The sequence below is a fragment of the Zalophus californianus genome, chromosome 1 (genome assembly GCF_009762305.2).
Source record: "Zalophus californianus isolate mZalCal1 chromosome 1, mZalCal1.pri.v2, whole genome shotgun sequence".
Classification (NCBI taxonomy): Eukaryota; Metazoa; Chordata; class Mammalia; order Carnivora; family Otariidae; genus Zalophus; species Zalophus californianus.
The window spans coordinates 211,659,069-211,683,973 of record NC_045595.1 but is presented as its reverse complement, the minus strand read 5'-3'; the positions used below and the strand labels follow the sequence as shown (position 1 = coordinate 211,683,973).

Sequence of the window (24,905 nt, the reverse complement as noted above, 5' to 3'; positions counted from 1 at the left end):
CTCGCCTCCTGCCCGGGGCCCTTGGAGAGCTGCCAGGCTGCAAAGCCCTTCCTTCACTTTCCTTAACTCTCCTGGCCCAGCTTGGCCTGTACCACCCAGGGTGGTCTTCCGAGCTGGGCCTCTCTGCCCTGCTCTTGCCGGCGTGGCTTGTCAGTGCGTCATCCTGAGTGAATGGTAAGCTCCGATGCGGGAACCGCCTACCCACCCTTTCTCTGTGGCGAGGTTCCCTGGACACGGCAAGTCACGCTTAAGATGCTGGACGAGGGCGGCTTGGCGCTCAGCGAAGGAAGTGGCTGGTGTGCCTGGCACTCGGAAGCACTTCTGGGCTTTAAGGGGCTCGTGGACAGAGCAGAGTGGGCATAGAGCAAGGTGAGGGCTCCAAGGCCTGACCCCTTCAGTGCCACGTGCTTCTAACTCTGAAATCTCTTTCCTTCTTGCAGTTCTCCCAGCTTTTTTTTTGTTTTTAAAGATTTTATTTATTGAGAGAGAGCAGGAGTGGGGTGGGGGAGGGTGCAGATGGAGAAGCAGATCCCCGCTGAGCAGAGAGCCTGACGGTGGGGCTCAACCCCAGGGCCCTGGGATGGCGATCTGAGCCACCCGGGTGCCCCGCCCCTCCCAGCCTTTAGTGCCGGCCAGTGCAAGTGCCGAGAGCTGCCGGGCAGCAGCTAGTCGGAGTACTGGTGGCTAAACAATTCACGTTTCTGCTGACGATGTTTTCTCTACTTTGCAAGCGTGCACGTACACGCAGGGTGCACAGTTAAAGAGTAATAATAAAGTGAATTTCCACGTGCCCCCAGCACATCATACAGCATGGAAATGAGTCCTTAACACCTGTGCTACTAGAAGCCCCAGTGTGCCCCTCCCCAGACCCTGCAGCCCTTGGCCAGCACTGTTCCCCTTCTTCCCGCCTGACGCTGGCCTCTGCATCCCTCACCCTCTGCAAACGGCTCCTGGTCCTTCCTTCTCCCCGTCAACCTCTACTCTTGTTTATTCCGTCCTCTCTGATCAGGGAAATCCTGGTCTCTGCGCTTTTGTCTCTCTGGTGGCAGCGAGGGAGGCTGAGACCAGTGGTTCTCAATCGGGGTTGATTTTGGCCCCCAGGGATCTTGAGAGTATCTGGAGACGGTTTGGGTTTGTTGTAACTGGGGAGAGGCTGCGACTCTGGGTGGGTGCCTGCGATGCTGGTGACACCCATGCGCACAGGACGGCGTCCCACAACCTAAACCACCTGGCCAAGGTGACAGTAGTGCCGAGCCCCAGGAGCCCTGGTCTGAGGTCGTCGTGGGGGTTGGAAGGAAGCCAGGGTCACGAGGGTTCACGAACCCCCGACGGTGGTATCTGCCTCCCCCCAAAAAGAAGACTGTGGTCAGAAACCAAGGGTCCCCTCTTGAGGTTAGCACATCCGAAGGGTGGACTTCATACTAGTGACCGTCCAGCCCAGGCGGACAGGATGAGCCCACTTGCCTGACACCTGCATCTCCACTTTTCCAGGGGAAAAACCTGGTGATGGCAAGCAGTCGGACGGGGAATCTATCAATTCCTTATCAGTGACTTCATAAGGGAAGAGCACCAGCCTACATGTATGGTTCTACATTATAAAACCGGCCTTTCAACTAAAACATTGCTTAGTGAACTTATCTTGCTATTTTATTTTATTTTAAATTTTATTTATTTATTTGACAGAGAGAGAGCACAAGTAGGCAGAGAGGCAGGCAGTGGGAGAGGGAGAAGCAGGCTTCCCGCTGAGCAGAGAGTCCGACGTGGGGCTCGATCCCAGGACCCTGGGATCATGACCTGAGCCGAAGGCAGATGCTTAACGAACTGAGCCACCCAGGCGCCCCTATTTTATTTTATTTTTAAAAGATTTTATTTATTTTATTTAACAGAGAGAGGGGGGGGAGCGCACAAGCCGGGGGAGCAGCAGGCTTCCCGCGGAGCAGGGAGCCCGATGCAGGGCTCGATCCCAGGACCCTGGGATCATGACCTGAGCCAAGGGCAGATGCTTAACCAACTGAGCCACCCAGGCGCCCCTTAACCTTGCCATTTTAAAAACCATTTTATTGACTTACACAGAAACATGTACATTTTATAAGTTTAATGTTTGGCCTTGGAAGTATTTTTTTTAATTAATAGACTATTTTTCAAGGTAGTTTTTGGCTTACAGAAAAATTGAGTACCAAGTTCCCATATACCCCCCCTTTCACCTCCAAGTTTCTCCCATCTTGCCTTAGTGTGCTACACTTGTTCCAGTCGATGAACCAAGGTTGGTACGTTATTATTAACTAAAGTCCATAGTTTTATTAGGATCATGCCCTTTTTGTTGTATATTCTGTAGCTTTTGACCAATGTATAATGACATGTCCATCATTACAGTAAAATACAGAATAGTTTCAGTGCCCTCAAAATCCCCCGTGCTCTGCCCACTCGTCCCTGTCTTGTTCCCCCAGCACTTGGCAACCGCTCATCTTCTGTCTCGGTAGTTCTGCCTTTTTTCACAGTGTCATGTATTTGCAATCATGCAGTACGTAGCCTTGTCAGAGCCTTGATAGTATTTTGCAAGTTACTTAAATAGCACAAATCCAGAAGAACCCATCAGGAGTGCAAGGGCCATCCAGGGACACCCTGTATCTATTTGCTATAGCAACAGCCAATGTTTCACACTTGAGTCCCCACGCATACACATCCTCAAGTCTGGGGTTTGGAGAACTGAAGGTCAGCAGTCTGTGATGCAGATGGTTGGCCCTGGACATGGTAGGGCTGAATCAACCCCAGACGAAATTGATAATGATGAAGGCACATGGATAGTATGTTGTAGTTAAATGCAACAGTAGTGCAGTTGTCAACTAGACACCTGATTGCAAGATGCCTGCCCACCAAAGGTAGGATCGGGGGTTCCCACTGCCTGCGTGCTCCTCCAGATTGCCATATGCTCACTGAGAGGTTCAGAATACTTAATTTAATAGCTCTTAGCTCACCAGGCACGTTATTTTATGGTACAACAGGAAAGCCCCCCACAGGAAGAAATTCTCCTTGGCTAATGAGTCAAACTGGGCATTTGGAATTTCCCCTGAGTTTCCCCTGCCACTCCGCCCTGCCCAGCCCTGAGACATAATCACTGTAGGCCCAGTTCTGATCATGTGGCTCGGTAGCCCGGGGCTCTCCTCGGACCAGTGGCCTCCGCCTCCCCTGTGAGCCTGCTAGGACTGCAGATGCACACCTCCCCTTCCCCAGCAGACTCTGAATTCCCGGTGATGAGGGCCAGGAAACGGGGGGGGGGGTGCCCGGCCTCCCCCACACTCCAAGACACTTACCTGGCTGTCCTCCTGTAAACTGAGTGGGTGGGAGGGTCTGTGAATGCCTCCCCCCGCCCCCCCCCCCGCCGCCTCTCCCTGATTCCTCTGAGGAAAGCTCCCAGGAGCCGCTTACGCCTGTCTAGGAACTGCTGGGTGTGGTGTGCTTGGCGCTTGCTAGGCTTTTGGTTTACACGCTGACCAACAATGACCTGTCGGCTTGTTTTGACTGGAGAACGTTGGTGACCTTCTCCAGATGACTGTGTTCTTAGCTGCGATGTGAGCCCAGTGCTCCTGTCTCAGCCCAAAGGGCGGATGTCAGCCCTGCCCCGTGGAACATTCCATGGGGACGGGAATGGTCGACCTCTGCCCTCTCCAGTAGGGCAGCCCCCCAGCATTTGAATTTACATAACTATGAATAAATGACTTTAATAAATTTCATGATAAGTGACTGAAGTGCAAACAGCCTCACGTGGCTAGTGGCTGTCGATGGGACGCTGCGGGTCTGCGGCATCTGTTCCCTAAATTGTCTTGGGTAAGACAGTTTACTCTGCCTCGAGCACCACTGCCAGGGAGGTGATAGTCGAGGACGTTATTGTTTTCCCCTGCTTGTAAACACCAAAACAAGGCATTTTTCCTCTTTCAGGCAATTTTTTACATGAATCATTTATTTGATTATTCTAAGACCATACCTTTTTTTTTTTAAGATTTATTTATTTATTTATTGGGGGTGGGGAGCCCAATGCAGGGCTTGATCTCACAACCCTGAGACTGTGACCTGAGCTGAAACCAAGAGTCGGATGCTTCACCGACTGAGCCACCCAGGCACCCCGAGACCGTCTTTTTTAAAACCTAAGTATAGGTCACTTCATATCATGGCTTCCTGCTTTTGTGCTCTTAAAAAACTGAGTGCTGGGGCGCCTGGGTGGCTCGGTCGTTGGGCGTCTGCCTTCGGCTCAGGTCATGATCCCAGGGTCCTGGGATCGAGCCCCACATCGGGCTCCCTGCTCCGCGGGAAGCCTGCTTCTCCCTCTCCCACTCCCCCTGCTTGTGTTCCCTCTCTCGCTGTGTCTCTCTCTGTCAAATAAATAAATAAAATCTTTAAAAAAAAAAAAAAAAAAAACCTGAGTGCTGTGGGAGAGGTAAGACCTCCCCAGCCAGATACGTTCTTAAAATTTCAAGTCTCATTTTTAAGTGTCTACGAAGTTACTGCTTGATAATGCTGTCTTCTAAAAGTAGTGGGTAAAATTTGAGAGTGTAACTTCTAAGAAACTCTGTGACTCCACTGTGTGCCCCCCTCCTTCCCCAGAGGCCAAGAAAGCGCTGTGCATCGTGGTCTCCCTGGCGGCTGTCCTGGCGGGAGTCGCGGTGGCCGCCGTCCTGCTCTGGAAGTTCAGTAAGTGTCGGAGGGGGGCCCAGTCTTCGCGGGGTGCCTGCTCTCTGTGGGTGGACCTCCAGCCCTTCCTGCAGTTTCTCTTCCCCCAACCAGCTGTCTTGTCTTTCCTTCTCTTTGGTGATGGGGACACATGAATAACCATTCTCATCTGCTCACGTTGTCCGGGTGGTTATGAGTCACTCTTGTGCTGTGAGTGGAGTACTGACACGCTCCCGACTACATCCAGTGCTTTGGGCTAGGCGCTGCCTGGCACCGGAGAGCACAGACTCCCCGCCTTGGGGCCACACCTGTCCCTGAATCTCGGTGTACTGCATCACCTGCTATGTGCTGGGGCGTGCCTGTCCTGTGCCACCTCATGAGCCACAGCCAGCCTTTTCCATCAGCCCGGGGCAGTGCACACTCATGGCTGTGACGGAACACAGACGTCACTGTGGCAGAGAGGATGTGGGGGTGCTGTCCAAGTCCAAGGCTACGGGCACCTCCCACTCGATGCACCAGGGACTACTTTGCTGCTGACTGCCGGCCCTGTTTGCTTTGCTATCGATCGTGGCAGGGGCACATCTTCTCCTTACTAAAATAAAGGGGGGAAAGGTTCTTCTCTCCTGTTGCTTGGGGCCTGGAGAGTGGGCTCCGGAACTCTTGGTGGGTGCGTGAGGTTTTCTTACCATCTCAGGCTGACTGGGTCTCCCTCCTGTCTCTCTGCAAGTGGAGAACAAATGCTTGGTGTCCGGCGTAGAGTGCGGCTCCTCGGGAACCTGCATCAGCCCCTCCCACTGGTGCGACGGGGTCCTGCACTGCCCCAGTGGGGAAGACGAGAACCGATGTGGTAAGTCAAGGCACTGTGTGCACCTGCGGAGGCAACCAGTCTGCCCTGGTGCCCAGACTGTGGCCTGTACCCGGCCTGGCGGCCAGCCCTGTGTCCGGCATGGCCACCCGGTAGGTCACCGAACCGTGACCTGGAGGCTGCGCCTTTGGTCTAACCCCACATGAGGAGCCGGGCTCAGAGAGGGTGCGCTCCTGGCCCAGCATCACGCAGCGATGGGAGGGAGACCGGGGGGCTGGGGCCACTCGGACGGTGTGCTCCCAAGGGGAGAGTGGGCAGTGCGCTCTGTATTTTCAGAGCCAGCTTTCCTTTAACATGATATGTAGGTTTTGTCACAGAGCAGGCACCTGGCTCTGGCTTTTTATTATTTTCTGTTAATTGTTAGGAGTGATTTCAAGGGTGGTGAAGTGGATGTCCTGGAAATGGTGCCTGAGCAGGCGTGGTGCCCAAATCCACCGGTGGCCACCCCCAGCGTGACCCTGACCCTGGTGTGGCACCTGTTTCCCAGTCGCCTCTGTGTCGTGCGGGTGGGTGGACCTGGAGGAGCCAGCCTCATCCGCCGTGCATTTAACTGACCCCCGCCCCTGCTGTGGAGCTGGCCCATTTCTCCCGACGAGCTTTTAGTTTGTCCTCCTCCCGCAGAACGTGTTAGCCAACCAACCAACAAGCCAGACATGCGGGGCCTTGGCTGTGGCTGTGGCCGTGGTGCTGCGGGACTGCGCCCCCGAGTCCTGCTTCCTGCTGCACGCTCTGACATGCTTATCGGAGAACCTCTTGTTTTCAAACAGACAGACGATTCAAAATTACAGCATCAGAGGGATCACCGGGAATAATACCATGAGCAGCTTTCCTCTTCTCCCCTCAGCTCCTCAGGTTACATTTAAACATGGGGAGGGCCCTGGTAGGCGGAGGGTGTGGGTCCCCTTTCTTGTCCTGCATCATCCCCGGTGAGGATGCTGCCCTGCACGTCCTCCCTGCCCGGTCCCGGCACCTGTGTGGGGCTCGCCACTGGCCCTGGCCGGTGGGACTCCCCAGACAAGAAGGTGGTCCCCAGCCCCAGCTCTGGGCGGCCCTTGGGGTCACCTGTGTCCGAGGTGGATGCCTCTGTGTCCCACAAGCTGCGCCTGCCTCCCAGGGACTGTCTGCACTTGGCAATGACCCACTCAAGCCTTAAACTTGGAACACAGCGCCTTGCCTGTGTGTTGGTGATGATGTGTTTATCACTGTTCTCTTAAGGGGTGTCGAGCCTCGTAGAGCGTGGTTAAGCCATCATGTGTGATGGCTTTTGTGTTTTCCTACGTGTGCACGCAGGTGTGCAAGGAGAAACTCCAGCAAGACAGACTTGTTCTGTTCCCTGCAGACTCTCCCCTCCATCCCTCTCTTCTTAATGTTTAAGTTGTGTTTATTTAAATACTTGAGTTAATATCCTCAAATAGATCAAAATCAGGAAGTACCAAAGGATGTACAGGGAAAGCTTCATCTCCCGCACTACGCGCGCGCGCACACACACACACACACACACACACACGCGCGCGCGCACCCGTTCACCAGCCAATCACGCTTCTTTCGCGGGGCAACAAATACATGTTTCTTGCTTCTCCTTCCGGAGAGTTTTTAAGTGAAAAAGCAAATATATGTGTGCATATTTCCTACTGTCCTCATTGCTCAATGCTCACTGCCCAGCTGACCGCACAGGTCTTAAAGACACATCCTAGGGACCCTTTCTGGTTGGGACAGGAGCCCCCGCTTTCCCGTGGTGGCACACCCCGTGCTCCAGTGTGTGGCTCCAGAGCCCTGGGCATCCTCTTTTTCTCGATGGACATAACACGCGTGTTCCAACCGTAGGAGTACATCAGTCGGGAACACCCCCAGAAGTAAAACTGCTGGGTCGGAACATGTGCACATTTGTAATTTGGTAGATCCACCTGAACTTGGGATTGTAGAATTTCCACGTCAGTTATTTATATAAAACAAGATAGATGAACACAGCATTGTGTATGTGTTCTGTATCAGATCAGAACACACATTTGATGTGCTTTTAATTTGTCCACCTGTCGAGCGGAAATTATTCTCAATGAAGTGCACATCTTCTGACTGACAATAAAGAGCGTCACCCGTCCCGTGGATAGAGTTCAAGTATACATGGAGAGCTTTCTTTTCCTAAGAGTATGTGTGTATATGTGTGTGGAACGGATGCATATTGTTAAGATTAATTTACTTTCTACATCTGTTGCCGTGGTTTTGGTGACCATTCAGTGTCACAGGAGAAACTGAAGGGCGGCTCGGGGTGACCCAGTGAGCACACGGTTTTGTACACTTGAGATTGGCTGAGAGGGAAGACCTCAGGTGTTCTCACCACAGAGGAAAGTGGTAGCTGTGTGAGGTGACAGGTACGTCACCCAGCCTGATTGTGGCAGCCACTTCACAGTGTATGCATGCCTCCGAATGCCAGGTCATAACCCCTTAAGTATACGATTGTTCTTTGTCAGTTATACCTCAATAAAGCCAAAAAAATTCCTAAGACTTAAAAAAAGAAAAGAACTTGAGCTTGAGACCATCTCCAGCTCTCTGGTGCATCAACTGTCATGTTTTCCTCGTTAGCATTTTTTTTTAAGTTTTTATTTAAATTCCAGTTAGTGAACGTACAGTGGAATATTGGTTTCAGGTGTGCAACACGGAGATGAAACCCGTGCTCACCACAGCATGTGCCCTCCTGACTCCCCATCACCTCTCCTAGTTAGCATTTGATCGCAGAGAGATGGAAGGAAAAAAAAGTCTCTAAAATGACTGTAAATCAAGAAGGCAATGTCTCCTTTACTTTCTGCTGTGCCACAGCGTCTGTTTTTTTTATTTCTTTTATTTCTTTTTTTATACTTTTTTATTTTTTCATGAGAGACAGAGACAGAGAGAGAGAGAGAGGGAGAGGGAGAGGGAGAAGCAGGCTCCCAAGGAGCAGGGAGCCTGATGCGGGACTCGATCCCAGAACCCTGGGATCATGACCTGAGCCTAAGGCAGACACTTAACCATCTGAGCCACCCAGGCACCCTTAATTTTGGAATTATATTTAATTCCAGTGACTTTTTAAAAAATGAACTTTATTTTTCAGCAGTGCTGAGTGTATAGAAGATAAAGCAGATAGTACGGACTTCCCGTGTCCCCTGCCCCCACACACAACTGCCGCATGTTTGACACCTTTTGTTGGTAGGGGGCTTTCATTTTAATTGATGAGCCAATGATTAATACATCTTCTTTTTTTTTTTTTTAAAGATTTTATTTATTTGTTTGAGAGAGAGAGAGAGAGCACGAGAGGGAAGAGGGTTAGAGGGAGAACAGACTCCCTGCTGAGCAGGGAGCCCGATGCGGGACTCGATCCAGGGACTCCAGGATCATGACCTGAGCCGAAGGCAGTCGCTTAACCAACTGAGCCACCCAGGCGCCCTAATACATTCTTCTTAATGGAAGTTCTTAGTTCATACTAGGGTTCTTTTCTTGGCGTGTGGACAAATGTACAGTGTATTTGCATTTGGACAGTGAGTTTGAATAAATGCATCATGACCCATATCCACCGTCACGATATCATACAGAGCATTTCCACTGCTCTGAAAACCGTCTGTGCTCTGCCTCTTCACCCTTTCCTCCCCTAGCCCCTGGCGACCACCAATGTTTTTACTGTCTCCATAGTTGTGCCCTTGGCAGAATGTCACCTGTTGGAATCATATACCTTGTAGCCTTTTCAGATTGGATTCTGTCACTTAGTGACAAGCACTTAAGCTTCCTCCTTGGCTTTTCCTGGCTTGATGGCTCATGTCTTTTTAGCTTTGGGATCACTCGTCCCAGAAGCATCAGGAAATAATCAGACCACGGCTGCTCACTTCACAGGGAATGAGCCCGGAGGTGTCAGTCAGAAGGTCCAGGGAGTTGTGGCCACAGACGGGGCGGTGGGGGGCGTAGAATGAGGTCTGTGATAACCAGGTCCTCATTTTATTTATTTATTTTTTTTTAATTTTTTTATTTTTTAAAGATTTTATTTATTCATTTGACAGTGCGAGAGGGAACACAAGCAGGGGGAGTGGGAGAGGGAGAAGCAGGCTTCCCGCTGAGCAGGGAGCCTGATGCGGGACTTGATCCAGGGACTCCAGGATCATGACCCGAGCCGAAGGCAGACACTCAACAACTGAGCCACCCAGGCACCCCAGGTCCTCATTTTATATTTTACTTCCCGTGTATCTCCCCCAGACGTCTGAGCACGGTTTCACATGCTTTTAGGCCTTGCATAAGTGATGTGTGGAACACAGCGTTCAGCAGCGTGCCCTCACACTGTTTTCAAGGTCGTTTGTTAGTGCATGACACCGGTCAATCCTCAAGCCACGTGGGATCCCGCTCTGTGGCTATGCCCCTCTCCACGCAGCCACCCACACAAGGAGAATTCTCAGGATTCTGGATTGTGTGAAAAGGCACTGGAATAGAGAGAGGCTTAAACTATGTCTATAATGTTTCATTTCTTTAAAAGAGTTGAGATCATTTGGGCAAAGCGTTGCTGGATTTAGAGGTAGAGCCAGGCACCAGGGCACTTGGCACATCTTGGGGTGCTCTGCCAGGATCCGGGGTGTTGGACAAGAGGGGTCAGTTTGTTGTTGAAAATGATTGTTTAAAGGTCATTTTTAAAAAACCGTTTATACCTTATTCATTTATTAAAAAAATTAGCTTTATCAAGGTATAAATCACATACCATAAAATTCATCCTCCAGAATATACAATTTGGTGGTTTTTACACATCCACGAATAAGTGCGGCCATCCCCACGTCAATTTTGGAATACTTTTCATCACCTGCTAAGGGACCCTGACAGGTCCCCCGCTTGTCCCTCCTCCTGCCCCCAGCCCCACCCCGGGCCCCAAGCAACCACTCATCTGCCCTCTGTTGCTGTGGATTTCCTACTTGGGGCAGTTCATAGAAACGGGCGTATGCGGGTTGTAGCGTGGGCCAGCGCTTGGCTCCCTCCAAGGCTGGATGATACTCCGTGGTAGAGATGGACCACACTTCGTTCGCTCATCCGCTGACGGTCGCTTAGGTTTTCCCACCTTCTGGCTACTGGCAGTGATGCTGCTGAACATCTGCGGGCGAGTCCTTGGCTGGTCACCTGCTGTCAGTTCTTTGGGGTAACGAGCAGTTGAGGGCCCGGAGGGATAGAGCAGGGACACCCCTCGGGTGTGGTCAGTGCCTAGGGAACAGGGGACCCAGTGCGGTCACCTCTGAGCCTTTGTGTCGAGGGCTGGGAGGGCTCCGGTGGTGTTAGGACAGCCTCCCGAAACTCACAGAGCCTCTCCCCTGCTGCAGTTCGCCTCTACGGCCCGAACTTCATCCTCCAGGTGTACTCAGCCCAGAGGAAGTCCTGGCACCCCGTGTGTCAGGACGACTGGAATGACAGCTACGGGAGGGCCGCGTGCCAGGACATGGGCTACCGGTGAGTGTGACCCCAGCCACAGAAACCCAGGAAGGACCCTTTCCGCCCCTCCCTGGACATGCCAGCAGACCGATGCTGGGGACAGTGGTCTCCTGCCCAGAGCTGGTCGGGGAAACCAGCAGGTGCCACACCACATCCACCCCAACCCCCCTGCATCTAGTGATCAAGACTCACTGCCGCGTCCTGGGCTTCCATCCACACCCAGATACTCGGGGATGTCCGGTGCCGTGGTCACCAAGGTCCAAGGTGCCATCTGAGGGCCTTGGTGGCTCTTTTGTCCCAGATCCTCACCTCCCGAGCCGCCCTGGGTGGGGCCTGGGTGGAGACAGGCGGGGGTGGGGCCGGAGGGAACAGATCGTCCTTGACCTTCACTGTGCACGCTTGGGGGAGGCCCCGAAGCCTTTGAACGGGAGAGAAGTGACATCAGATATACATGGAAGAGGATTCAGTCCTGCATGGGGCCACGGGGAGGGTGGAAGAGGCAGGAGGGTCCCTCCCAGGGATTCCCAGTTGGGGGCTCACCGGAGCATCCCTTGAGTGCACGGCAGCCATCTGACCCCATGGGGAAAGGCTGTGTGATCTTACTGCCACCACCTCTTCCTTGGGGTGTCCCTATATGACTTAGGTGCAATACTAGGGGGTTCTCCATATGCCAGTTTACAAAATTAATTACTGCTTAATAAGAAATTTGGCATCTTAGCTGGTAAAATATTTCAAAATGCCATCCTCAAATTGCAATTGAATGACATAGTGAGGCCCCCATCACAGTTCAGGACCTTAATGGGATTTTATAGCTGGGGGTGTTTTAACTTAAGGTACATCTACTCACACATCCCTATTCTCATGGTTTCTTTATCCAAACCCAAACCAGGTTAGAAAAATAACAACCGGGAGCTTTTACCTGACACTTCCAGGTTCTTGTGGGGAAAGATTTTTTTTTAAGATTTTATTTATTTATTTATCTAGAGAGCGAGAATGAGAGAGAGAGCACATGAGAGGGGGGAGGGTCAGAGGGAGAAGCAGACTCCCCGCCGAGCAGGGAGCCCGATGTGGGACTCGATCCCGGGACTCCAGGATCACGACCTGAGCCGAAGGCAGTCGCTTAACCAACTGAGCCACCCAGGCGCCCGGGGAAGATGGTTCTAACACAACCTCACTTGATTAGAACTTGTGATTTTGTTTTCCAAATGCTAAGGTGTTCTCTTAATCCGAACACTGTGGAAGAGAAGTATGATGATATCACAGGATTTGCAATTGCTTATAACGAAGACACTGTTTTAATTAACATTTTCTGCCTCTTTTAGGAATAGTTTTCATTCTAGCCAAGGAATTGTGGATGACAGTGGAGCTGTCAGCTTCATGAAGCTGAACATAAGCGCTGGCAGTCTGGATCTCTATCAGAAACTGTACCACAGGTATTTGGTGATAGATCTTTTTTCCTTTAAGAAAATTTGTAATGACAGCGAGTAGGAGACACCATGGAGAATCACGGTGCCGAGGCTGATTTCTCTGAGCCGTAATTCCGGGTATCAATGAGTTTCTCATTGGGAGGAGATTGGACTCTAAGCGGGGCTGGTTGTTCTGGGTTCATTCTTGGGAAGCAGCTAGGGGTTACTGGCCATTTTGTTTGTGCCCTTGATGGCATTGGATAACATTGTAAAATGGAGAGTCCTCCTTACTGCTTTTCTATTATTTTTTTTTTTAAGATTTTATTTATTTGAGTGAGAGAGCAAGCGTAAGTAGCGGGGAAGGGCAGAGGCAGAGGGAGAAGCAGGCTCCCCATGTAGCAGGGAGCCCAATGCAGGGCTCGATCCCAGGACCCTGGGATCATGACCTGAGCTGAAGGCAGATGCTTAACCGACTGAGCCACCCTTAACTCCCTGGACTTTAGAGATATACATGCTACGTGAAAGGGTGTGTCTCCAGGAATCCCAGAGAAAGCCTCAGGGTCCCAACCGGGGTGACCAGCTGATCCTGTTTTGCCCTGGACTTTGCCAGTTTCAGCCCAGAAGTCCTGCTTCCCAAGGGTCTCCTCAGTCCCAAGCAGCAGGGACGGCTGGTCCCCCAGCCCTAAGCCACCTTGTCAGATGATGCCGTGCCAGGGGTCGGCAGCATTCTGGGGGCCTGGGAGGGGGTGACTAGTTCAGTTTAGCTGATGTGTCCTGGACCTCGAAGCCAACTTGTGGGCCTGGGCAGGTCATTGTGTGTCCAGTGGATGGAAATGAACCTGAGCAACAGATCGCATGATTGATGGCTTCACTGGTTAGGGGGCTGGAGGAAAGGGTGGGCTTAAGCTACTTGTTACTGTTTTGCATATATGTTTAAAGCCTTTGCGGTCTTCCTAGGATCGTCATCATTTCTGAATGTTCTCTAATATAAAGGTCACACAGTGTCCTTTGTGCATAAGCCTTGGTCAGCTCCCAGGTCCTTACCACTCATCCCCAGGTGGCTAGCCAAGCCATCGCCTCCCTGTCGGCCAGGTGCCAGGGGCTGCACTTGCGGGAGAATGAGGTAACCAGCCATGCCGCCCCTCCTTTCCTTTGAGTGGGAGGCTGGGAGCAGTTTGCATGCCTGGTGGCTGCTGACCGCGGTGGCTAGGGGGCTGACTTCCGCCCAAGCTGCCCAGCTTGGCTGTCCCCAGGAATGTGACAGGGTGAGCCCAGGAGGAGGACTGTGCTCGCCAGGTGCACGCATGAAAACAGCAGGGCTGTGTTCTGCCTGCCCAGGAAGCTAAACACAGCTGCCTGGGCTCTTTGTAAATGCTGGGTGTTTCTGTTCTTCCTGCGAACACTTACATGCAGCATCGGGGCTGAGCAGGGACGAAAGGCTCCTTCCTCTCCACAAGAGCCCCGGGGACTCACCGGGTGGTTGTTTGGAGGGAAGACGAGGAGATCATTGCCTGGCCTGGGGTGTCCCATACATGTGTGTTGGGGGGGTGGAAGGCTCCTTTCTCTTTGCTTTGATACCTGAGTTGCAGGTTCCCAGTGGGGCTCCTTTGAGCGGCCGTGGCGTGCCCACAAGCTGGTGGCTGCACACTGCACATCCACATAGAGGATAGTCGGCTTTACAATTCTTAGAAAACATCTTCTTTTGGGCGCCTGGGTGGCTCAGTCGGTTGGGCGACTGCCTTCGGCTCAGGTCATGATCCTGGAGTCCCGGGATCGAGTCCTGCATCAGGCTCCCGGCTCAGCGAGGAGCCTGCTTCTCCCTCTCACCCTCCCCCCTCTCATGTACTCTCTCTCTGTCTCTCATTCTCACTCTCTCAAAATAAATAAATCAATCTTAAAAAAAAAAAAAGAAAACATCTTCTTTTAATGGGAACGTGTCTTCTCTTGGCATTGTTAGGCCCCGTAGCCAAAGACCACCAGGACCCGCAGTGTCCGTGGAACTGTGGGGCCTCTCGGTGTGAGGGTGTCAGAGGGGACTTTGTGTGTAGGACTTGGGCTTGTGTTGAATCATTTTGGGGAGGTTCAGGGAAGCAGGGCTTTGCTTGGATTAGGTGCTGTTAGGAAGCGAGGTGATTCTGTGATTGGTATCTTAACGCTGTTTTGTCTAGAAGGCGGCGGGCATGAAGCTGGGCTGCCTCGGGATTGGCAAACAAGTGCCATCACTCGTGGTGTCCAGCAGAGGGGGCTGTTGGTCACCGTGCGACCTGGACACGGTTCGTTGTCTGGCCCTGTGGGGACCCTGAAATCGCCGACATTCAGGGGAACACACAGCCGGAGGCAAGATGCCTGCATGTTAGGGCTGCTTCTCTCCCTCACGATGCATTAGGGGAAAATTCCCTCTGAGACAGGATGCATCGGTTATTTGTCTTTCAACTAGAACCTCAAACACTTACCTCCCAAACGAGTAACTTTTCTTTGGCTCCCGAGCAAATGATTGGTTGTCTTGCTTTCTGTGCAGTAAGTTGTAAGGCAGTCATAGGAACCCAGAAATGTACACATGGCTTCCAGACAAAATCAGAGGGTGATTTCAAGGTCTGGGAATAAAAATAGTAGCTCATGTTATTGGGCGCCTGCCCTGACGGCCACTCTGATGTGGTACCCTCATTATCCCACTCTACAGATGGGAGAAACTGAGGCACGGGGCCACAGGGTACACAGCGGGGACTTGAAACCCAGGCTTTGACTCGGTGTCTGCTCTTGGCCAGTGTCCCCCATGTAGATCTAATCTCCTTATCTGAGTCCTCAGTCATGGGCCCTTCCGCGCCGGGGAGTGAGAACATTGGAAGAAAATGTGTATTTCTAAGTATTTTGAGAGTCAAGCATCTCCTATTTATTACAGTGACCAGAACGTCCCCTGTTCTTTTGCAGTGATGTCTGTTCTTCAAAAATGGTGGTTTCTTTACGCTGTATAGGTAAGTGATTCTTGCGTACCTGCTTTTTTTCCTAAATAGGGAACACACTATACCTTCAGAAACACCTCCCCTGTGTCTGGGGAGGTGGGGTGATGGGTTGGGATGTGCCCAGAGGCCTCGCGCCGTCTGCACCCCAGCTGCCCCCCAAGGAACACCTTTCTGGAATTGTGGTGTGCTGGAGATGCCTTCCGCCTCGGGTCCAGAAACAGCCGTCCCGTGAGGATGGGCAATCTCAGGAAACGGACGGGCCCCCCTCTCCCCCTCTCCTGCCATCCCCAGCCGGGGCTGTTCCCATCTTCATGCTGGGATTACTTACAGCTTCCAAACTTTGATCAGTGTGGGGGGCACTGTGTCTGCGCTCCCCTCCCTGGGGTGGCCCAGTCCTGTGTTCCAACGGGACACTGGTTGCGAAGCTCAGCTCTTCCGTGTGAAGAGGTGAACCTAGCAGCCGCTCCCGGGGATCAGGAGGGGGGCTGCGTGACCCAGCGGTCCCGGCCAGCCGCCACTTCCCAGCCAGGCTCAGCTCAAGCTATCTCAGGCCCCGAGACAATGTGCCCGCCCCACCCTCCAGCCCTCGCCGTCCACCTCGTGGGGCCTGAGGCCACACACTCGAGCGGTTTGCAGGTGCGCTGGATGAACACTCACGGAACCCCAGCTTATTCACGCTGGCAGTGACAGGGACAGGACAGGGGACTGCAGGGGCTCGGAGATCGATCCAGGGAAGTCCCTGGGTCTTCAGCACTCCCTCCAGCCTCCCCTGCTCGTTTGGTTCTGGTCCACTGTGAACTTCTCCTCGTGCCTCCGAGGCCCCTGCACCACATGCCCCCTGCCACCCGGAGCCTCTGTCCTGTAAAGTAGGCTCTTTCCCCACCGGTGCTCCCGAGTTTCCACAAAGGAAACTCGTTTCCCTTTCTGGCAAAGAACTTGGCACAAGTGGCACCAGGCCAGGCCTGGCATTGGGGGCAGCCCTGCTCCTGCCCACGGGCACTGTGCTTGTCACTTTCAGAGTGCGGGGTCACAGGGAAGATCATCCGCCAGAGCCGGATCGTGGGCGGGAGCAGCGCCTCCTTGGGGGACTGGCCCTGGCAGGTCAGCCTGCACGTCCAGGGCACCCACGTCTGCGGAGGCTCTATCATCACCCCCGAGTGGATCGTGACGGCCGCCCACTGTGTGGAGGAGTAAGTCCATGGGGGTGGGGGTCTCGGGGGCGTGGCTCATGGGTTTGGAGGTGGCTCGGGCTGTGGGACTGGGAGTGAAGTCTCTGACCTCTTCAAGCCCTGTTTTCTTTGCCTGCACGTGGGGCACAGTTCCCGCTTCATGGCCCTGCTGGAGGGTCAGGTGGGTGCATGCGTGGGCAGCGGGGGCCAGGCCCATCCCCCACCTCTTCAGCAGGTGTGTGCGGGCGTCCCCCGTGTGCAGGGCTCTGGGTGGGCTGCAGTGTGTGAGGGGAGCCTGCATCCTAGCTAAGTCCTCAGGAGCCCTGCCCTTGTGGGAGGCCTGGTCTTCCCCGATGCTCGTCCTCAAGATGGCACACCAGGGGACCTCACATTGCTCTGCCCGAAGGTTCCCTGGGACCCATGGTTAGGCAGCCTTGGCCATGGCGTTGCCCACGCAGATGGGTAAGGAGCGGGGAGGGTAGCCATCATTTGTAGTGTTGGCCTTTTCCCTTAAACATAGAGTTTTTTTGGTCACATGCCTATTTTGGAAGGAAGTTAGCTCCGCAGAGCTGTCTTTCTGACTTAGAGTGAGCTTATACCTGGCTTGGGTCCTGGTCCTCTGCACACTTGTAGACAGGCGAGCCTGGTCGTCCCAGGGGCTGTGGGGAGGGTGGAAGGAGCGATGTTTCCTTCCTTACCTCCTTCCTCCTTCTGATGGCTTCCCAGGATCTGGGATTCTCTTAAAAAGGAAACACCTAGATAAAGCTAATGCCCTGATGGCTGTTTGACCTAGAGTCTAGGCATCCACATACATTTATTAAGCCACCTACTGTGTACCAGAAGATGCCCTACCACATAAAGGTAGGTAAGACTCAGTCCTGGCAGAAGTGAGGTTTGAGATCTCAGGGGGGCATCAGGCCCAAGAGAAAGCATTCTTAGAACCTGGAGGGTTTGCAGGCTGGCTCGGACCACAGGAGGGACGGGTTGCATGGGGAGGTGGGGGGGGGGCACAGTGTGGTGCCGAGGGAGGAGAGCCTGAGATGATCTCGCCAGCCTCTCCGTGTAGCTTCCAGCGGTTCCTGTCACCTCTGGGACGCTTGGCTCCTGTGTATGATTTTTGGATATCACCAAATGAGTGTTTCATGTTCGTGCTCCTGAGATGCTGAGTGATGTTCGACTCTGTCTTCCAGACCGCTGAACAACCCCCGGTATTGGACGGCCTTCGCGGGAATCCTGAGACAATCTTTCATGTTCTATGGACATGGACACCGAGTGGGAAAAGTGATTTCCCATCCCAATTATGATTCCAAGACCAAGAACAATGACATCGCTCTTATGAAGTTGCAGACACCTCTGACTTTTAACGGTACGTACCCGTGTCCGTGGGGCTCAAGGTGCGCGGACGACTTTGACCACATCTTACGGACAGAGGTGGATTGGAACGAATCCCGGGCCGTGTTAACCGCAGGGTGGGGTGCGGAGGGCTGGCTCACAGGGCGCCCTGCACAGCCGAGAATGTACCTGTGGCTCTCGGGGGAGGCTGTCAGTGGCTCGCTCGTCCTGCACGGATCAGAGTGAGATTTCACCAACGTGCGGAAGTCCAGAAGGGGTTTCCAGCCACAGCAGTGTTGACATTTTGGGGTTGGCTGCTCTTGGTTGTGGGGCCCCTCCTGCTCATGGTAGGACAGGTAGCAGGAGCCCTGGTGTCCACCCCCTAGCTGCCAGTGGTGCCCTTCAATTGTGACAACAATGTGTCCCGTCCCGTCCCCTGGGGGCGACATCACCTCTAGTTGAGGGCTACTGGTCGAACATTTGTCAGTACTTGCCTTTTTCACACGAATCCTGAAGGTAAGATACTTCACAATTTACAACAATAAAAAACACACATGGTTTCCCTTAGCTTTGTATTCGGCCCCCGTTCTAGTCCATCCAAGGGTCCCTCTGGAATGTTCCAGCCCACATGGGTACAGACGAAGCAGAGCCTTGTCCCTCTCCTCGAGGTGTTTGGATTCAAGTTGGGATACAGTTTAGACCCAGAAGGAGCCAGTCGGTGGGGGCTGATGTCCCACAGGGGCCTCCGAGGTGCAGGCTGGGAGCGCCCGTAATTGTGACTATTTAGAAGCAGAACTAGCACATAATCCCAGTTCCAAGCAGTGTGCCTTCCAGAGGAGGGAGCAGACAGCCTGTAAGGAGGCCGGGCTGCGGGGCCGGAAAGTGGGAGTGCCGGGACACGTTGGAATCTGGAATTTTCCTTGAGCGATGGCGGTGGTCCCAGGCCTAGCTGCGTACAGGTGGGGAAGATCCGTGGGAAGCCTTCCACAGACCCGTGCACCGTGCTTTCTCTTCCTGGAACAGACAGAGTGAAACCAGTGTGTCTGCCCAACCCAGGCATGATGCTAGAGCCAGATCAGTCCTGCTGGATTTCCGGATGGGGGGCCACCTACGAGAAAGGTGAGGCTCCAGGGCACGCAGCTCTGCGGGTCCTCCGGGACCATAGCATGGGGTTTGGACGTGGGAAGTCCCGGGTTTAATCCTGGTTCTATTACCACATGATTAGATGACTTTGGGTGATTCACCCAGTCTCCATGCCTCAGTTTCTCCACCTGCTGAATGGGAAAAAATCATACCTGCCCTACTTAGCACAGTATTCTGATTAAGCTCCAGCGGAACAGTGTGTGGAAACTGCTTTTCTGAACTACAAAAGCCACGTAACTGAAAGGTGTACAAGCCCTGTGATTGCACCCCACTGTTGCTAACGGGTTGCCCTGGAAGCCTGCCATGCCCTTCCTTCGATGGCTGAGTGACCGTGGGCTCGCATACCTCAGGACGGCCAGCAGCAGGCTGCCAGAGCTTTGTCCCTGTGCTCTGACACCCCAGAGAGACAGGAGGACCTACACCGTCCCAGCGCAGGCCTGCTCAGCTGGCTTCCTTATAATTTGCTTTCATCTCCGAGAATACTTTTCAGATCAAGGAATCCTAGCTGTTTCATGTTTATGAAGTGTTGGAAGTGCTTACTGGTACAAAGAAGCATCTTATGTATGGTTTACACCCTTCTGAAAAGTGTTTAGGGCACACATACACACCTTCTTTAAAGCAAGGTGAAAAGTACCAGGCGGGGCGATGTGGGGGGCGTGTCGGGGAGGTGGTGGTGGGCTGTGCATCCAGGCGTCTAGTGTAAAAACAGTTACTGCAGGTGAGCCTCCGGTTGGTGTTCGTGCCTTCACAGTGGCCCGGACAGATGGGAAGATCACGGATTTGTGGGGCATCTCCCATGGGCTGGGAATGCAGCGCTGAACAAAATAAGACAATCTCCATGTTTTCTCGTGGATATCTGGGGGCAGAATGTGGTCAAACAGGAAACAAATGACAGAACTGGGTGCTTTCAAACAGCAAAAAGTTGTGACAGCAGGAGCCTGGCTGTTTTGAAGAGGTGATCAGGGAAGGCTTCTTGGGAGAGGCAACATTTGAGCTGAGATCTGAATGACCAGGCTGTTTAAGGAACAGAAGGGTCAGTGTGGCTGGGGCATAGTGAGCCAGGGGTGAGGGTGTAGGCTATGCAGGGCCTCCTAGGCTATGGGGAGGACACTGGCTTTTATCCTGCGTGAGATAGAGAGCCATCAGGAGGTTTTAAGGAGAATAACAGGCGCATGGGTGGTTCAGTCGGTTAAGCTTGTGACTCGTGATTTCGGCTCAGGTCATGATCTCCGGTCTTGAGATCGAGCTTGGCTTCGGGCTCCATGCTCAGAGAGGAGTCTATTTGAGGATTCTGTCCATCTGCCCTCCTGCTCACGGACGTGCTCTTTCTCTCAAATAAATCTTAATTTAAAAAAAGGAGAATGACATGATCTGGTGGCCCTTTGGGCCAAGAGTACAAAGGATGCTTCCTGCCTGCAGGAGGGGGGCTGAACTCAAGTGTGGGGAATCACTGCTGTGGTCCTCCCTGACCAGCTCAGCTGTGGGTGGTGGGCTTGGAGGTGGGGACACCAAGCATGTTTGGGACGGAGCCACCACCTTGCAGATGGAGTGAATCTCAGCAGGGAGGAGAGTGAGGGATCCAGGGACGGTAGCTCCTTGCTTCGTGATCTAAGCCCCAGGGTGGGTGGTGGTGCCACTCCCGGAGCCGGGGAGTAGGGGGTGGTGAGGATTTGGGGTGGAGGGGAGCAGTGAGAGGCTCTGTTCTGGCTCCTGAAGCCCGTGGTGCCTGGAGGACACCCATGTGGAGGCGGCAAGATGGGAGGCGAGCGGTAGAAATGACAAGGGTCCACGCTGGTTGAGAGACGTTTTAACGTGCATGGGAGCCGAGAGGTGGGGTGGTATGTGGAGGGCCACGGGGCTGTTGAAGGTGGAAACACAGGAGCACCCCATGGGCCCGGGAACGGTCTGGTGGTGAGGGAACCCCAAACCAAGTCGCTGGGGGGTGAGAGGAAATTCGAGAAGAGGGCAGGCGTTCCAGAGCCCCGGGGGCAGGGAGGCGTCCCTGAACAGGAAGAGCCACACTCGGCACACAGCACATGTCCTAAGGATGACCCAGCGTCCCGGGACGAGGCTTGGTGGGGAGCAGCGAGGGCGGGGAGGGGCCGTGGCCCTCAGTCTCCTGTCGCAGGGGCATGTCCCCAGGAGGGAGTCCTCTGTTTCCGCGGGAGCTGCTGGCCCCACAGCAGCTCCATGTCGTCTGCTGTCTCAGGGAAGACCTCGGACGAGCTGAACGCGGCCATGGTGCCCCTCATCGAGCCTTGGCGCTGCAACAGCAAGTACATCTACAACAATCTGGTCACGCCGGCCATGATCTGCGCAGGCTATCTGCAGGGAAGCATCGACTCCTGCCAGGTGACTGCAAGGTGTCAAGCCCGCCGTGACCCGCCCGCCCCCCCACCCCGAGGCGGGGTCCGCGCTCCCAGACGGGAGGCAGCTCCGGGGTGGCCGTGGCCAGGCTCAGTGCTAATGCTGGGGAAGCGCGTGCTGCCACCCACCCGCCGCCTCCGTTTCCACCCCAGGGGTTTTATTTTGTCAGCTTGTCAGTGGGACAGAAATAAGCTTCTGAACTATTTAAAAATACAGTCCACAGTTTACTTAGTAACTCCTCCTTGGTACAGACTAAAACTCGTCACCGGCGTAGTGTCTGGGGGATTATGTTGCTGTCCCTCGCCGGGGGAGACACGAAACCCGCACACCCACTCGTAACTCCCATGGGGACCCCCCACCCTTGGTGCGTGGCCAGTTGTGTGCGCAGTTGTGGTCTGAACTTCTGCTCTTGCTGCGTCCCCCAGGGTGACAGCGGAGGTCCCCTGGTCACTTTGAAGAGCCGCATCTGGTGGTTGATTGGGGACACGAGCTGGGGATCCGGCTGTGCGAAAGCTAACAGACCAGGAGTGTACGGAAATGTGACAGTATTTACTGACTGGATTTACCAACAAATGAGGGTAACTTCCCTGTCCCCCGTCCTCGCCGAGCACTCTGAGTCTGGTGTCAAAGCCCAGAAGTCTGTAGGGTGTGGGCTGCCTGCAGGAGCCCCACCAGTCCCCCACACCCAGCACCGCCCAAACTCTGCCTCCCGGGGCCCCGGTTTGCAGTCAGCATCGCCCTCCCCGTCCTCCGCCGTCCACCCTCACTGCTGCCCAGTGCTGCCCAGGTGCAAAAACCTGGGGCGGAGCCTTTCCGAGTCCAGAGCCAACCGAACAGGGAGGGCTTCCCTGTGCTCTGCTGACCGTGCTTGGCTCTGATTCAGCTGGCTCTGCTCACCGCACCGCCCCCCGCCCCCCGCCCCGACTCATCATCATCAAATTCCAGTGATGGGCAGAGAACAGAGCAAGGCAGATCAGCCAGATCTCTGTGCCCCGGGGTGGAGGAGTAGCTGGGGTTCCCTGGTACAAGGAAAAGTGGTGAAGACCCGAATTTGGGTATAGCTTCCCTGGGAGCCCAAATTTCCTGTATTAAACCAGAGGGGTGCCAGCCCAACTCCTTGACCTTCGCGCCGTAGGAGAAATATCTCTTGGTCCCTCTCAGCCTGCTCATTTGGTGAGTAGTCAGTCTAGGAGAAAAAAATAATTTGCTACCACCTTTTTATGGCTGAAAATAACATTGTTTCTTTTTTCCTTTTTGAACAGGCAAACAGCTAATCCCTACGGTCTTTGTCCTTGGCACTGTTCCTCGAGGAAATGAAGGGGCTGATTCTTCATTCCCTGAGCATAATGTATTTTTAGAAATGATTTGAAGGTCCTTTCATTGTTATTAAATAGTGAATTCATCTGTCTTTGGCACTCTCCACAGTTCTGTGCAAGCCACAGACCCTTTGCTCCCTGACCCCTCATCTAAAAGGGGTGACCAGGCCCAGCTGGGTGCGGGCGCCTAGGAGCCGATGCAAAGCAATGGGTTGGAGGCTGTCCGGTTGGGATTCCTTCCGAGCCCACCGCGGGGGCCGCTTCTGGATGTACCTGGGGCCGGTGACTTCTCAGCTGCTGGATGGCTGGAGATAGAAAGGGAGAAAGCTGGGTGGGGCCGTCAGGGGCAAGCTTCTGGGGTCACTGCCGGGGAGGGTTACCCCCGGCCAGTCTCCCCACAGGGGTCTTCGCTGATCATTTTTTAGTGCCTTCTCAGCAGCCCCGGGTGGTAGCTGGAAACAAAGGGAACAGCCCTTAATGGCTGAAGACAAGAACCTCAGCTCCTGCTCGTGAGGGGGAGAGTGTAGACAGTTCCCTCCGAACAAGGAAAACCATCGCAAATACGAGCCCCCTGTGCACGGCTGGGCTGGTGGCCGCCGCATGTTGGGGGGGCGCCCCCGAGGGAGACCCAGCCTCACTCCCCCACCCTCTTCCTTGGAGGTTGTGGGGTGCCGTGGTGACCCTCTCGAGGCGAGGCCTTGCTAATCACATGGAAATGGAGGTCATCCCAGGGGAAATCAGGGATGTGTGATTGAAGATAACACTGTTTCCATGTCGAGTTGCTACATGTTACTACCTCAGTGCTCACCTAGTCTTGGCCGGTGCCTCTAAGTAGTTGCTACTTTTGGCTCTTTGAAAGTATTGTCCTTGCCAAGTGCAAACAGCGGTGGACTTGAACTGCTTTGAACTGCTTTGCAAAGCGTTCTGTACACAAGCGTGCTGAAGCTCGCAACAAAGAAGAGAAAGGGGTGTTTTGGACTCCCCGAGGCCCCTTCCTGCCCTTCAGGCTTCCCCTGGAGGGAAGGGCCGTGGTTGAATTGCCGAGGGAGCGTGAAGCATCAATGGTCATGCTGTGAGTACTGCTTTCCCGAGGCTCTGCCTCCACCCTAGCACACTGGTTTCCCAAAAGAAAATGAATGATTCTACTGCTGCCGCTTAACCTTAAAGCGGAAGGTCATGGGGTCCCGTTCCCAGGATGCTTCTGATCATGTGCCTCCTCGGCGGCACCATCCCTGGGGACCTTCCAAACCCTCGGCACCCCACCTACTCCCCAAGCCAAATTTAAAAAGCATTGTCGTGGTGAGAACGTGTTCCTTCCTTAGCTTCTTTTCTGTGACCACTGTTTGTCTTCCTTTGTATCTTCTTTTGTTTTGTATCTTTTTTAAACTGTAAAATTCAATTGTGAAATACTGTAAAAATAAATTATGCATTTTTTTTCCAAATGTTTATGGAGTCTTTGGAGGTCTGCATGGTATGCAGACCTAGTCTGTATCTCCTTGTAAGGCAGTTCTTGGGGACAGTGCTGCCCTCAGCTCTCACGGGTGCTAACCCCGTGGGGTCGGGTACTGTGAGCGGGAGAGTAAGGCTGGGTGAGTTTTTTCTCTGCCTGAGAACAGAAATCCATTTGAATCCTTTGCATTCCGCAAATCCCGTGGGTCCTCCATACATGACAGGGAATTGTCTTCGTTATATCAAGACGTGTTAAAATTATGGAAAAAGTTGTAATAAAAAGGTAAAACACGCCTTTTTGTTAGGCAATACCCCCAGATACACCTGAGTCATTCATGGTAATTATGTACCGTAAAACCAGCACGAACACTGAAATAGTGAATCGTTGCTTCTAGGGGACAAACAGGGACAAGGTCAGGTGCCTGTGAGCCTCCAGTCTGTGAACCGATCAGTTCATGACCTTGTTTTGTGGGTGTTTGTGTTTAAAGACACCTAACTGAATATACACTGTTGATGCATTAACACTGAGCTCACCGCCAATGGCACCATCAGTCCTGTAGGAGCTTAGCCACACACGTGCTTTCTCTCTGAAGCATGTCACAGCCTAGGGCTTATTAGCACAGCACTACACTTGGGGCCATTTTAAACAGCGAGATCACCGGCAAAAATACCAAAGTGTTGGAAAGGTGGCACTAACTAGACCAGGAGAGGACACTTGTTCACAGCGAGAGCTGAAACAAGGCAGGGCTTCACCTTGTCATTCCTCAGCTGGGAACATCAGGCAACCCACGTTTGGGGCTGCTATGCAC

At 53.5% G+C, this 24,905-nt stretch overlaps 1 protein-coding gene across 2 annotated transcripts in view; it reads left to right on the top strand.

The window, feature by feature from the left end:
• Positions 1–24,070, top strand: part of TMPRSS2 (transmembrane serine protease 2) — a 35,726-nt gene extending 11,656 nt beyond the window's left edge. The window contains exons 4-14 of one of the 2 annotated variants that reach the window (XM_027587846.2): positions 4,600–4,686; positions 5,393–5,512; positions 10,846–10,972; positions 12,277–12,387; positions 15,289–15,332; positions 16,339–16,510; positions 17,680–17,855; positions 18,878–18,940; positions 21,174–21,316; positions 21,757–21,909; positions 22,594–24,070. In XM_027587846.2, coding sequence (XP_027443647.1) covers positions 4,600–4,686; positions 5,393–5,512; positions 10,846–10,972; positions 12,277–12,387; positions 15,289–15,332; positions 16,339–16,510; positions 17,680–17,855; positions 18,878–18,940; positions 21,174–21,316; positions 21,757–21,909; positions 22,594–22,605 — 1,208 coding nt within the window. In that variant the 3' untranslated portion in view covers positions 22,606–24,070. Of the gene's footprint in view, positions 1–4,599; positions 4,687–5,392; positions 5,513–10,845; positions 10,973–12,276; positions 12,388–15,288; positions 15,333–16,338; positions 16,511–17,679; positions 17,856–18,844; positions 18,941–21,173; positions 21,317–21,756; positions 21,910–22,593 lie in introns of both variants that reach the window. The other variant, XM_027587844.2, reaches the window with a different exon arrangement.
• Positions 24,071–24,905: the final 835 nt, after the last annotated feature.